The 15,044-nt window shown below is 41.9% G+C and overlaps 1 protein-coding gene across 1 annotated transcript; it reads left to right on the top strand.

Annotated features, from left to right (window-relative positions):
* Positions 1-2,912: 2,912 nt before the first annotated feature.
* On the top strand, positions 2,913-6,406 carry LOC148342264 (uncharacterized). Its single transcript, XM_088288113.1, has 2 exons — positions 2,913-3,442; positions 5,154-6,406. The coding sequence occupies exons 1-2, from the start codon at positions 3,319-3,321 to the stop codon at positions 6,404-6,406; spliced, it is 1,377 nt and encodes a 458-aa protein (XP_088144239.1). The 5' UTR covers positions 2,913-3,318.
* Positions 6,407-15,044: the final 8,638 nt, after the last annotated feature.

The raw sequence follows: 15,044 nt of genomic DNA, 5'->3' as shown, positions 1-15,044 counted from the left end.
TGGTCCCTTTGCTGAGTTGCAAAGCGCTGGATGAGCTTCCTCCCCGTGTCTTGAGATTTCGACTACGACTGTTAAGGTTCACCTATGACATTGTGCATGTGCCAGGGAAGCAACTCATCACGGCAGACACTTTGTCGAGAGCTCCAGTGAGTCACTTAGCCACACAGGAGGAGAAAGAGATGGAGGCGGATGTTCAAATATTCGTGGACTCCATCAGACAGTGTCTTCCAGCAACGGAAGTAAGATTGCAACAGCTCGCAGAAAAGCAGAAAGAGGATCCAGTTTGCAGTACTTTGAGACAGTACTGTCAAACCAAGTGGCCTGACAAAACTCACTTTCCAGCTGCTATCGGACCTTACTGGTATGCGAGAAATTATCTTTCTATGTCCGGTGACCTGCTCCTGAAAGGACAAAGGATCGTTATTCCCAGCTCCTTAAGAGATGACATGCTCAACATCCTCCATCAGGGTCATCAAGGGATAGGAAAGTGCCGAGCAAGAGCCCGTCAGTCAGTCTGGTGGCCAGGACTCTCAAATGAAATTAAAAACAAAGTGGGAAATTGTCAGACATGTGTGAAACACCGGCACACGCAGCGGGAGCCCCTGTTACCAACCCCGGTGCCAGAGAGACCGTGGCAACGTGTAGGAACTGACCTGTTCATCTGGAAAGAGAAAATCTACCCGGTAGTGATAGATTATTTCTCTCGCTACATCGAAGTGGCACACCTCCAGGCAGCATCTGCTGAAACAGTCACAGCAGCGCTAAAGAACATCTTTGCTCGACATGGAGTTCCGGTGGTGCTCGTGTCAGACAATGGGCCACAGTTTGCTGCTTCACTCTTTAAGGACTTTGCCAGTGGGTACGGCTTTACTCACATAACCAGCAGTCCGCGATACCCACAAGCCAATGGTGAGGCTGAGCGGGCAGTGGCCATCGTCAAGGGATTATGGAAAGAGGGAGGAGACTATGCTAGAGCGTTGCTTAGTTATCGAGCTACCCCTCTGGAAAATGGATGCTCTCCAGCCCAACTTCTTATGGGAAGACAGCTCAGGACCACACTGCCACAAGTGCCCGAATCACTGCGTCCACGCTGGCCCAACATTAAACAGTTCCGGACCACAGACACACAAGGTAAACGGAAACAAGTGGAATATTATAACAGACGCCACAGAACACAGAATCAACCGGAGTTACATCCTGGCCAGAACGTATGGATCACTACAGAAAGCACTCACGGGACAGTTGTGCAGCAGACAGACGCCCCCAGATCATACCTAGTCAGAACAGAGGATGGACTGTTGAGGAGAAACCGTGCACACCTGCGAGCTACCCAGCAGTCAGCATCCATTCCAACCAACAGGCAGGAAACTGACTTGCCTAGGATGAATCAACCTGCAGCAGAGCCAAATACTGCTGCCAGGATGGCCTAGTGGTCTAAGGCGCCGCGTTCAGGACCCAGTCTCCCCAGGAGGCCTGGGTTCGAATCTCGAATTTCCCCATTGTGGGACTAATAAAGGCAATATTATTATAATATTATTATTATGTTACAAGCTCAGGCAGACATTCACGTCCACCCAAACGACTGGACTTGTGATTGTGTGAAAAGAGTTCCTGACTATTATGATCAATGTTCCTATGTGGAAGTGAAGTCATGTTGATGTTGTTTCTTACTTCAAAGGGGGAGATGTTGTGTAAAGGTTAATATAACCAATCAGAGTTAATGTTGTTATCTCAGCCAATCAGGGGACTTGTTACAGGAATGTGGGGTTGTAAGGAAAAACATGAGTCGTCATAGTAAATGTTAACAAGCAAGTTAACCGCTCTCTCTCTTTCGTTATTTAATCACACAATAACGTAACAATGTCGAAGGTTACTGAACTCTGGTCGGCCCGCCAGCAACAGCACTTAGCGGCCATTTCTGAGTTTACAACAGACATTGGGCACGTGGCTGGTAAATGTAAGCCTGTAGCTGAGTGATTATCGCGCGCCATCATATGTCCAGTCCAGCTCGGGGTTGATTTTTCAGAAATGGCTGCCGACCAGTCCGATGATCATGACACCCGCAACCTCAAGACGGTGAGTACGGCTCTTAAACTTGAAGTAGTGATGCGTGGCGGCGGCCCTGCTGTCCTCTGTGTGGCAGACATTAGGACTATGCCTCTCACCCAGCAGGCATAGTTCTTGGGGGCGTGTTCATGAAAATGTTTTTTTGGTGCAAATTTATGATTGTGCATTATTCTCTTGTTGCTAGTCTTCAAATAAATGCCAGTTTCCAGTCAGACGTGTGTGTTCATTCCGACTGCCACATAGTAACCATAAATTTAAAAAAAAAATGTCGTGTATACATACTAAAGCTTTTGCTTTGTAATTTATGTAGAATTTTTGTTTAAAATCGCCCTGGCTCTTCTTTTTGTCTTTTCTATATTTTGTACGTATTAATAACTGTTTGGTTTGTTAATGTTCATAAAGTTTTTTCCTTTAAACAAATATTAGTAAATATTTATCATCTCATCAATATTTGGACAACAGAGTACTGAGTTTCGAGATGCTTACGATATTCGTTCTCAAAATTATATTTCTTATCAATTTAGCTTAGTTAAGGGATATTTTATTGACAATCGAACATCAATATACAAAGACAGAAAAAAATGGTGGTGGGGGGCGCTAATCTTTTTCTTCTGGGTAGGGGCGGGCGTGAAATAATTGAGAAGCACTGCTAGTATATGCAGACATTTTATTCATAGAATCTTGCAGCCCAATTGAACCACAGCATTGTTGCAAGTTCTGTAGGAGAAACTTGAACGTCCCACTGCTGTTCCAGCAGCGGCTTCTCGGGGCATAGGCGGAAGTGACGTCAGAGCTGTCTCGCCAATGTGGCGTTAATTTAGTTTTTTTTATCAACCGAATTAAAATATTATATAAAATATATATTCAAATAGACCAGCCAGGGTTAAAAAACAAACGCAGAGGCAAAGAAATATATTTGAAAAATACGTGCTTAAAGCATGACGTCATTAGAAAGCGCGCAGCTTCCGAAGGACCTCGACCACATGCACCGACCCGTCCACACCGAAATAAAAACAAACACCGCTAAATTCTTCTGATTTAGTGTGGAACTGACTGTAATTTTCTCACAGGATTTCCAGTGCTACTCCAAAGGACTACGACATAATTCATTAAGTCTTTGTGTCCGATAACCTCATCTTCGCGCGTTGATGCTTTTCGGTGTAGTTAGCTTAGCTTGTTAGCTAGCTAGCTGCTAACGACTCATCGCCAAGCAGAGATCAAGTGCAGATTTTTTTGAGTTATCATTTGAAAATGTGTGAAAGAACGACACCCAAGTACAAAGAGGAACTATGTGGAATAAAAGAAGAGAACGAGCAACATCTTCAACTGCTGGACGAAGTTTGCAACCAGCCTCGTGTTGTGCCACTCAAAGCAGGTTTGTACACGTCTTACTCTCATTTGCTTTGTAAAGAACGACTTTCTATCGTTCGAAATATGCATCACAACATTAAGTTGTTTGGGGAAATGCGTTCAAGGTTATTGCCGTTTTAGTTTTAAATATTGCTTGTCGGTTTGCTAAACTATTGTTTATGCCAAATAAAATCAGTGCAGAAAATAAATGCCAAAGAATAACCAATAGTGGGGGGTGAACTCCATGTTTTCCCAGTATAAAATTTGTACTGATTATTTTACATTTTCAATTTTCTGGTTTTTATATCTTGTTCAAGCAATTTCTTACGGAAGGAATTCTGCCTAACTCTACAAAATGTGCACACTGCGGCGAAAACATCAATGGCGGTTGATCAATTTTAGTGGATAAAACACAAAATATTAAGTTTTTTTTTAAAAATCAAGTACGTATTGGTCTTATTTATTTATGAACTTTGTACTGGCTTGGTCGGGTGAGAGTCAATGAACCTCGGGTGGCCCTGCACTGTTTTGTGCACGTGTGCATAGTTTCATCTCATCCAAACATTTAAAATACATTTAATGCATCCATCCGGAGTTGCACGGATCTCATCAGTGAACAAGCACATGCTGCAAGAAATGCATCTGCATCTTTGGCCTACTATGGGCTTAAAAAGCGATACCGTCACAACCCCCTTTTCTACAAACAAGTCCAGGAACATTTAGTTCCTCGTAAAAAAATTCCTGTGGCCCAGGTGGTTTGCATCTCCACCGCAACTCATAGTTCCTGGTAATTTTTGCAAATGAAAATGATGACGGAACAATGGGAGTTGTTGTTACTTTGTTACTCATTACTGACACCCTATGGCTGTTAAGCGTCATTGCAGTTACAAAATAATTCAGTGAACTCTTAAAGTATTATGGTGTATCTTAGTCTAATTTTAATACATATTGGATAACTTTAAAATACACCTTATTCATATATGTCAGAGTGAAAGTGTTGTTGCTTAATTTATGTGTAGGGATTTTGATTCTTCACACGTAATTTTGTTTTAACATTTATTTAGAAACAGAAATTTTATAAAAAATAAAAAGGGGAATGTTGGAACGTACTAGCAGGCTAAATGTCATTTTGGGAAAAACAAAACAAAACAAACGTAAATCATGCAATAAATAGCCACTCTGATTCCAAGGCCCCTTTAATTCTTTTAGGCATACAGATTAGAATGGAAGCAAAAAGTACCCACGGTGAAACTATCTCTCAATGCAAAATGAAAAACTTGTAAACATATTTAACTTGAAGGATTCCTATTTTATCGATGTCATTATGTTGCGATGGCCCCCAGTGGTCTGCATCAATATGTTAGGGTCCCACAACAGGTGTTCCATCAGACGCACACAAAAGCCTGTGTGTGCTAACTTCAGCTCGCTTCCAGAAACGTCTGTGACTATGTCCGGAATGAAATAAATCGGGCATCAGCCGCAACGTGCTTCCTTTTTAAATGCTCGTTTATCACTGTTGTTGTGCTGCGAAAGGGAGGTTTACATCGTAGGATGTAATTTTGTGAAATGCCCCCATGGTCTGGTCCAAATCGGGGTCACACGCATTGCATGCATCACAACATTAATGCGGCAGGCACAAGTCAAGGTAGCACGGTAGAAACAATATAAGACAAAGTCGACGCACGAGTTTTGACTTGACCAAACCAAATGTATGTTTGTCTTTTTGTGTCCGACAGAGGTCAGTGAAAACTATCTCCGTTTTGTGAAAGAGGAGCCAGACTTGACTCACATCAAAAAGGAGGAAGAGGAGGAGGAGATCAACAAGTCACCAGTGAAAGTTGTCCCTATAAAGACTGAAGATGTAAACAAGGATGAGAGTGAGGACAACAGAGGGGCGGAGCCGACAAGCAGCAGCTCAAGTCATCACGTGACAACAGAAGGTGATGAAGACCACTGGGGGCCATCACAAGCACATAATGAGGACACATTATCAGACGCTCATGACAATGATGATGATACTAATGATGATGATGATGATGATGGGCAAGCTCAAGGTGAAAGGGCATGTCACACTGTCTCATTCACTTCAAAGCTGTCTTTAAAAGGGCACAGAAAAACACACAGTGGTGAAAAACAGTTTTCTTGCTCGGTTTGTGGCAAAAGCTTCATGCACAAGTCAATGTTAACAATCCACACAAGAACACACACTGGAGAAAAACCTTTTTCCTGCTCAGTTTGTGGAAAATGCTTCTCTGTAAAGTCAACGTTAACAAGCCACACAAGAACACACAGTGGAGAAAAACCTTTTTCCTGCTCAGTTTGTGGAAAATGCTTCTCTGAAAGGGGAAATTTAACAGAACACACAAGAACACACACTGGAGAAAAACCCTTTTCCTGCTCAGTTTGTGGCAAAAGTTTCTCTGGAAAGTCTAATTTAAGAAAACACACAACAACACATAGTGGCGAAAAACCTTTTTCTTGCTCAGTTTGTGGTAAAAGATTTTCTCTAAAGTCCCGATTCACAGAACATACAAGAACACACACTGCAGAACCTCCTTCTTGCTTAGTTTGTGGTAAAAGCTTCTCCCAAAAGGCTCATTTAACAAGCCACACAAGAACACACAGTGGGGAAAAATCTTTTTCCTGCTCAGTTTGTGGCAGAAGCTTCTCTCATAAGTCAACTTTAACAAGGCACACAAGAACTCACAGTGGAGAAAAACCTTTTTCCTGCTCATTTTGTGGAAAATGCTTCTCTCGAAAGTCTGATTTTATAAATCACACAAGAACACACAGTGGAGAAAAACCTTTTTCCTGCTCAGTTTGTGGAAAATGCTTCTCTGAAAAGTCTACTTTAATTAAACACACAACAACACATAGTGGAGACAAGCCATTCAGTTGCAGCGTTTGTGCTAAAAAATTCGCCACTAAACGGCTTGCTGAGAGACACGATTGTGATGGTGAGAATATTGGGCTGGGCGATGTGACCTAAAATCAATTTTGCGATAAATTGAGCAATTTTTCCTCGGTAATGATCAATGCACGATAAATTCCCCCTGAGGACCAAAATCAAAATAAATGCAGGAAATGCATATTAACAGTTTTTTTTATTGACCAACTGGTACACATCACTTTCAATGAAAAATAATAGTACAAAAACCATTTGTATAAACATTCCAAATAGCTTGCTTTGCATGATTTGAACAATGTCACAAAGAACAGGAGAAAAAGGGTACCTCTCACAAAATCTTTTTCTGCAAATAGATTGTGCTGAGATGCTGTAATGCCATTTGCATAGGCCTAAATTTGTGTAAAGGTATCTTGTAAGCAATATAAATAATGCCATGTGCAAAGGAGCTAGTCGCCTGTAAACAAAATGCGAACTAAAATGAAAAAAATGTCAATGGAATGCCAGTGCCAAATAAACAAGTGTGCTTTATCAGGAAAATGTGCCGTCTCGAGTAATCTGGTGCGCAGTCGCCACTTGTCGTGTATGTCATGCACAGTCAGGCTTAAACAGGGATCCATGTTGCGACTCGACCACAAGTCGGATGTGGATGCAAAATGCTCGACATGTCTACGCTCCCGTCCCGATGTTGTCCATATAAGGAAGTGCTGTTTGCGACAAATATTTTCGTACCTCTTGTCGGCTACGTTCCTGAGGCGTTTAAATCCTGTGCGCTCCACTGTAACTTCAGGAGCTCTATCTTTAGCTATGTGCTCGGCTATCGCGTCCACCACTGAGACGTTCTCTCGTATGGTGTCGCCTCCGTTATGGGCTGTTGTCACTTGTCGAACCTTGCTTCTCACTTTGAACTTTTAGCACAAGCTCCAAGTCAACAACATGGTTGTGTTGTGGGTGGTGAAAAAGAAAAGGTTGGGCGCGCTGTTTCAGGTGCTTACGATGCACTTTGTAGTTCATGTTTTTTTGCTTAAACATCGTCTTTATGGAACCCAAAACATTTCCAAACGACAGATGTCCACTTTATTTTCGGGACAAGCGCGACAGGAACAATTTCAACGAACATTACGTCGTCTTCAGCCGTGTCAGCTGCTTCTAGATTTGAATCGACAGCTACGACCGCGTCGTCAGTTTTCTTTCTTGTTCAGCTGGGTGGAGTCACGTGACTACAGCCGCTCAAGCCGTCTTACAGGGGCATGAACATAGCTGCAGACTAAAAGGACTTCTTTTTTTTTTTAAACACCGAATTAACCAACATGGGCAAAATGATTTTATTAAATTTCGATCACGGTAAATTTTCGGTTTATTGCCCAGCCCTACGAGAATAGCAGCGATCCTTGAAGCTTAAAAAGACAAAAAAAAAAAAACCTGAAGGAACTGACTCTTCGTGGTAAGATGTAAATGTGATTTAGAAAATATGATATATTGAATTTTCAAAGCTCTTTTATTGACACAAGCCCAATGTGATCAGTGCATTGTGTCTGAGTGATGATGATTTTTTTGTGTTTACATCAAACATTGAAATGAAATTAATTGCCTTTGCCTGGAACAACATTTTTTAACGTTATGCTTTTCAGTTGTCTTTTAAATCGTACCTAATGGAAAAGGTGTGAGAAGAAACGGTGCTTATGAAATCGTTGCCTTCCACAATCATCAATAAAATCACTTGTTCCACTTGCTCAACTGGCCTTCATTACACCGTGAAAAGGTGAAAAACTGAACTAGAAGTTGAACTCTAAAAAGAAGAGGAAAGAGAAACGCAAATCGTCTAAGTTTCTCTCAAAGGTTTTGGAATGTCAGGAGTTGGCAACTTGATGGCGAGTGGAGTCAGCGTTTTTTTGTCACCCCGAAGGAGATGATCCGCATCACGCAGTTTGTTGCTGCTGCTGTCTTAATTGAACCCCGGAGGTCACCCGCCAGCGTCCCTGAATTTCACCGGCGGATCTTCAGCTATCCCACGTCTGACCCCAGATTGTTATGGAATTTTCAGCAGTAAGGGAAGATCAATGAGATAGTCTGGAAAATAAATTGTCTTTTGAGTCAGTCTGCAGAGTGATCTCAGTGAGAGAAGTGCGTGGGAAGATACTGATGCACACAGGAAGATGAAGATTTATTTGGCAGGAACTGTGTAATCTTAAAACAAAAAGATACTTTTTCTGCGTTGAGCCTACTTATCAGTCAAGGTCGTGTTGTTTTGGCTTCGCAAAGAATCCTCTCGTACAAGAAGCGAAAGGCACTTTCTTCAAAAGCAGGTGGCCACAATAAATAGCAAAAACCTTACTTGCTAAATAATTTTCCATAATATTAAGATTGAACAAAATAGTGACACAAATATTGAAAAAGTAAATACAGTCACGATTAAACATTGAATACTAAATTATTACTAAAACAGTTAAATGAATCTTGAAATAAATAATGAATCACTGTAGTTTAATGAATACTGAAACGAATAATGAAATATTTAAGTTAGTTAAGTTATAAACACTGAAATCATTTTTTAAGACTCTAACATTTAGAGAATAAAACAGTGATGTATTTTAATTTAAAATTCGCAACCACGTCGCTGGCGAAAAACCCTGTAAAAAGGCAAATATGTTGACATAAAGTTTCACTTTATCATGTCAACTGTTAATAATAGAGAAATACATTTGGAATACTATCCAACCAACAACATGGTGTCAGATGTGAAAACAAAACCAGCAACAAAAGTAAAATTCAATACATCTCTCAAGTTCATATTTGGGAACTAAAATGTTTGTTCATGTGCATCTTAGGTTTTTCTCTATGTTTAGAAGAAGATAACAATGATTTGCATCGCAAATGGCGACATCTGTCGGTGAGTTGGTGACAGTGCTCCACATAGCCAGCAGCCAATCATATCACAGCGGGGTGTGTCCTGTTCTTCCGCTTTCGTGACGAACAGGAAATCCTTTCAGTGGGACGATGCCATCTTTCTTTCATCTCGTCGAAGAAAGAGAAGCACACGAGTTATCGCCAAGCAAAGACCAAGTGCGGATTTTTGGGAATTATCATTTGAAAATGTGTGCTAGAACGACACCCAAGTACAAAGAGGAACTTTGTGAAATAAAAGAAGAGAACGAGCAACATCTTCAACTGCTGGGCGTAGGTTGGAAGCAACTTCGTGTTGTGCTCCACAAAGCAGGTTTGTACCCGTCTGAATCTCATTTGCTTTTTAAAGAATGACTTTTTATCGTTAAAAATATGCATCACAACATTAAGTTGTTTGGGGAAATCGTTCAAGGTTATTGCCGTTTTATTTTTAAATGTTGCCTTTTACTTGCCAGTTTGCTGAACATTTGTTTATGCCAAATGAAATCAGTGCAGAAAATAAATGCCAAAGAAAAAACAATAGTGGGGGGTAAAATCCGTGTTTTTTTTCCAGTTTAAAATTTGAACGGATTATTTAACATTTTACATCCTCCAGTTTTTATATGTTGCTAAAGAAATTAAGTTTGTCATGTCAGGTTTCAAAACTATGCTGACAGATGAAGTGTATGTTTATATCCACTGTTGGAGTTGAGCCACCGAGAAAATGAGAAACATTTAGTAAATGAATCTTCAAGGCTTTTTCTTATTCTGACGAGAAACTGTACTCAGACGAGCACAATCAAAAAATGGCGCGCTGATCTCAGCCCAACCTGACATTTTATAGGAGGTTTCCTATGTCAAGGGTCATGTAGGTTGAATCGGTCGTCCTTGCTCCCTCCCACGTCCACGTTCCACGTCCAAGGCTGACCTTCTCAGGCAGCTCCCTGCCCCGGTCCACGTTCCACGTCCAAGGCTGACCTTCTCAGGCAGAAGGCAGTCTCTCCGTCTCTCCGTCTCTCATTCCCCTGTAATCTCGTCAGTGTACAGATTGTGTGGTGTATGTTTTCACAGATCAAATTGTGTTTTTGGTGTTCTTGATAGTGTCCCTGTGACTTCCTCCCCTGCCCAACTTGATGTTTGTATCTTCTATGGCCTATGTGGAGAATGTGTTTTATTGTATTTGTCCATGAAGTGCTATCTGGTTTGTCATCAGTTTGACCTGAGCCGACTGAATCTGTTTATTCTGAATGAGAGCGTGGGTCATGAAAATACGGTGTGTGCAATTTTGAGATCTTACATTTAAACTAAGTCATATAAATTAAGCATATGAATGCATCAGTAAACACCATGACTACAATCCCAGTCAATCTTATCGATGCACTGTACTTCTACTTTAATTTGATAAATGCTTTTTGTTTAATCAATGTTTAACATATTCAGTAAATATGAACCTGCTAAATTAAATAATTCACCTTCTGTCCCGTAAGTGTTTAAAATAATGCCAGCAATCGTAATACAATCCTTCAATATTCATGTCTGGTGTGGCCATTCCCTATAAGAAGGGAAGGCCGGAGAGAGGGGACACCTTTCCCTTTTTTCTTTTTGGGGAGACTTCTTTTGACATCAGCATGTGACGAGAATAAAATCTCTTTCTAACCAAAATGACTGTCAGAGAATTTTTTCCATCACCAATTCTGCCATGCTCGGCGACCTGTCCGGAGGGAAGCTGAGCCGGACCCACACATCAACAACAAAATATACCTCATTTTTGGCATTTTGCTCCATTGAGGGTCTCAGGGTGCTGGGGCGCAGGCGTTCAACAGCCGGCCGGCTGAACTTTTGGTGAGATGCGTTTACTCACAATGGGTGTTGTGCGCCTGTGTCCAAGCGGTCGCGGCTTTTGGGGACGTTAAAGAGAGCATGTGCGTGTGGGTCTGCTGGATGATTGGTCATGGAAAATGTCCCTGTGTTAGTTTCAATTATTGTTTAAACAAGAGGCCTCTATAATGATTAAGACATTAAAAGATGTCAAAGTAAAAAAATGATGATAGGAACTAAGTAAATGGGGACTAGTGCGGGAGAAATGTGCAGAAGATAAAGAAAAGAAAGGTCTAGTGGTTAAAGAGATGAGAACTAAGAAGTGTAAAACTATAGCTCTAGACAACATAGTCGTGAATAAGCTCAGTTTGAGCACAGACCCTGGCCAGGGTGTAAATTTTAGCAGGAAAATTATGAGCTAAAAATAGAAATAATGAAGAGAAGCGCACTTCCACGAATCGTATTGGGCACTTTGTGGCATGGAACACAGTAAGGATTGAGGCGTACCGTTATGTGGAGGGCCCGACAGTTTCGCTGGTACGTAGCAAGAGTAATGTATTAAGTCTGGGCCGGTTCGACTCCGCTGTTCAGATACGTACCCTGTGATTACTCGTGTTCTGGTCAAGGCCACGCAAAATCAAAAACCTGGCTACCATCTACTTTGGGACCAGGAACTCAGGCAGCCCCCACGCAGGAGATAAGGGGTGATAGTTATAAACCAGTGCCAGTCCCTCCTTTGTAGAAAGAATTGCCCCTTCTAAAACCCAAATGTTATTGCATTAATATTCCGTTTTATCAGTTCAACTAACGCGTGTGCGTCCTAGTGTGCATTGAAAGATGCAGCATAAAAAATGTTTAAAAATTTGGATAATAACTAAAGCAAAATTAGAATGAGAAAGATAATTGGCTACATAATTGCAGTGAAATTAATCTTCATTGCAAGAAGCGGTCATATAAATAGAGAAATCTAAGATCATAAAAGGATGAATGCATGTTCCGTGGAATCTGATTTGTCAACACGGAAAAGCCCTGACTGATGAAAACGTTAACATATGGTTCAGGAACAGGTCTCTTTGACGGCAAAAGTCTGACTATGGTAAACAATTGATAATTAGACCTCAATGAAGTGATCGTGCAGTTGAAAAAGTTCATATCTTGACTGTGAAAAGCTAAAGTGAGAAACTAGGATTAACTATTTGGCAAACACGAGAACGTATTCAGTCTCGAGGAAGACTGAATGCAGTAAAATTGCAATAAGAAGAACAACAAACCAGCCCAGAGTGTTACAATGTCCTGGAAACAAAAGTTTGGGATTGCCCCTGACGGTGAAATTCCTCTCTGAACTCCTCCTTTGTGCCCCCGGCAGCAACTCATGAAACAGGGATACTGATAAGAGATACAATTTTGTTGAAACAGAACATGCAAGGTTAAAGGTCATGCAAAACGAAAAAAAAAAAACATCTAATGTTCCATACTTCAGTTTGGCGACGGATGTACTACGGTAATTCAATTAATGGAACGACATTTTGAGAAGGAAATGACAGGGATATGATGAATTATCATGTTGTGATGGATTAAATTAGATTATGAATTAAATTACAAATTTTTAGTCTGTGGATAATCCACTTCAAAGAATACTGACTCATTGGTTGAGGAAAACGGGGTTATATTAGTTCAGTGGTTCTCAATTATTTCCTGTCACGCCCCCCCTACCAAGAAGAAAATAAATTTGCGCCCCCCCACTACAGTTTTTTTTTACATTTCGTACTAATGTACGTGTTCTTTGTATATTAATGTTGGATTGTCAATAAAATATCCCTTAACAAAGCTAAATTGATAAAAATATATAATTTTGAGAACGACTATTGTGAGGATCTCGAAACTCAGCACTCTGTGGTGCGAATATTGATGGGATGATAAATATTTACTACACGTTTTTGTTTAGTTTTTTTTTACTTTATTAACATGAACAAACCAAACAGTTATTAATACGTACATAATATAGAAAAGACAAAAAGAGCCAGGGGGATTTCAAACAAAAATTCTATATAAATAACAAAGCAACAGTTTTAATATGTTGACTATACATTTTTTTTTTATGTTCACAATCTGATTGACGTTGAACCGCTTCGTTGTGATGACGTCAGCCATTTCCGCGTTCCAGCCTGAGAGCGTCTGCTAAATTGCTAACGTAGCCATCGTCTTATTTTGTTCGGATACGTAATGGTTGCAATACAACATTTCTGTTCATAGCTGCTGGCTCTCCGCCCGAGCGCGGTTTGAGTCAGACTTCTTTTCAAAGTCGAGCGTCCATCGAAGCAATTAATTTTAGCGCTTAGCGCGCTTAGCGTCTTCTTGCTCGCTCTGCTGCGGCGCAAGATAGCTTGGCGCGGGGCATTTAAGGAGCGGCGAAAGAAATCACTTCAACGAGCGACGGGGCGACGCTTTTTTTTTTTGTTAATCAGGACTGGGCGACACGTTTTTTTTAAAACCAGTACTGCGTAAACTCTGGGCACAAATAGCTTTGACGAGCTCAAACTCGCATTGTCTGAGATCGCCTTTTTCGGTCCCAAAACCATGCAAAAAAGCATGTTCGCCAGGGTCCCACGCGCCCCCCTCAGCATCACACCGCGCCCCACTATTTGAGAATCACTGTATTAGTTAGTTACAAAAGAAGAGCTAAATTATAATTGTTGTGTTCATGGGGATTGAATATGAATCATAAACAGAAGACAAACCCAATTGGCATTGGCATTTGTAAAATATGATGAGGGATTAAGTTTGTGAGCTCTTATGGGAGACAGGGCGGGACGCGAATGGATTGAAGCTTCCGCCAGTGACCCGTCCGATAGTGTCACCACCACACAGCTGTGCCGGGTGGCCGTCCTCGAGGGCGTGCGCCTCCCAGTTACTGACATCAAGCGAAACAATCCGTCAATGAGAAACTGCTAATCAGTATGAGTAGAACCCCCGTTTCTGCATCGATGAAAGAAAATATTGTATTGGATGTAGAAAAAGATTTGTTACACTTGCAGGTTCAGGGGGACAAGAGTGCTAATTCACCCGGAAAAGAAAAAAGAATATGGAAAAAATAAATAAAATAAAACAGAGGGAAGCAGCTAATGCAGCAGCCGACGCATGCAGCTCCCATTGCGTCTGCTCTTTCCGTTTCCGCTGCTCCTGGGCCAGGTTCTGGTGACGCAGTGCCACAGCAGGCTTGTTGTCCGCGCCGGCCAGTCAACAAGGTCACGTAAAAGAAGTAGGGGTGGTTATAGACATGGGTTGTGAGTGGGACGTGCTTTTGCTGTGGGGAGTGGGGTCACTGGGTGATGAGCGGTCCAAATCGAGCCACTTCCTGAAATGTACCATCCTGTGGTCCAGCGCCATGCCTGTCACAAAGAGCTCCACTAGCACGGGGGCGCCACCGCTACCCCCTCTTCCGACAACGCTTCGATGGCTTCCAAACGCACACTTGACGCCTCAACCCGATTGGGACCCCATTCCACGATAGGGGTGCCCGCGGAGCCTCAGCATTCAAGGACCGGCAGGTCTTGGCATTCCGGTGACGATTGATGGACAACAGTTTTTGATGGTGGAACAAGATGTTCCACGCTTTGCAAGCTTGATGAGCAACAATGAGCAACAACACTGTCACCCTTGTGGGACTCTTGAGATTGGCCGAGTCACTGCCATGGACCGAACCCGCACCTGTGAAACAAACACTGGAATTCGAGTGGGACTGAATTTCAAGAAGGGACTGAATTTGACTGTGCACATCCGCCGGGGGAAGCATATGTTGTCCTCCGTTCCAGTCGACTGGGCAGCTCTGAGACCAGGGTCTCCATCCTCCCGCGGGTGGTACATCCTGTTCCTGCTCTGGTCTGCGTGGTGTAGCCGCCTCCACCCATTCAAACCACCAATTGGTCCTTTGCATTGAACACGGAGTTCTGATGATTTGGTTTGTCAGGATGCATTCACCCAATTTTGAGGGTCAGAAGTGCATCTTGCATTAGGATTATGA

Source organism: Idiotropiscis lumnitzeri, chromosome 2 (assembly GCF_059441095.1).
Source record: "Idiotropiscis lumnitzeri isolate Australia: NSW breed Sydney's pygmy pipehorse chromosome 2, RoL_Ilum_1.0, whole genome shotgun sequence".
Taxonomy (NCBI): domain Eukaryota; kingdom Metazoa; phylum Chordata; class Actinopteri; order Syngnathiformes; family Syngnathidae; genus Idiotropiscis; species Idiotropiscis lumnitzeri.
The sequence above is the reverse complement of the archived record's forward strand: the minus strand, read 5'-3'. Positions and strand labels throughout refer to the sequence as shown.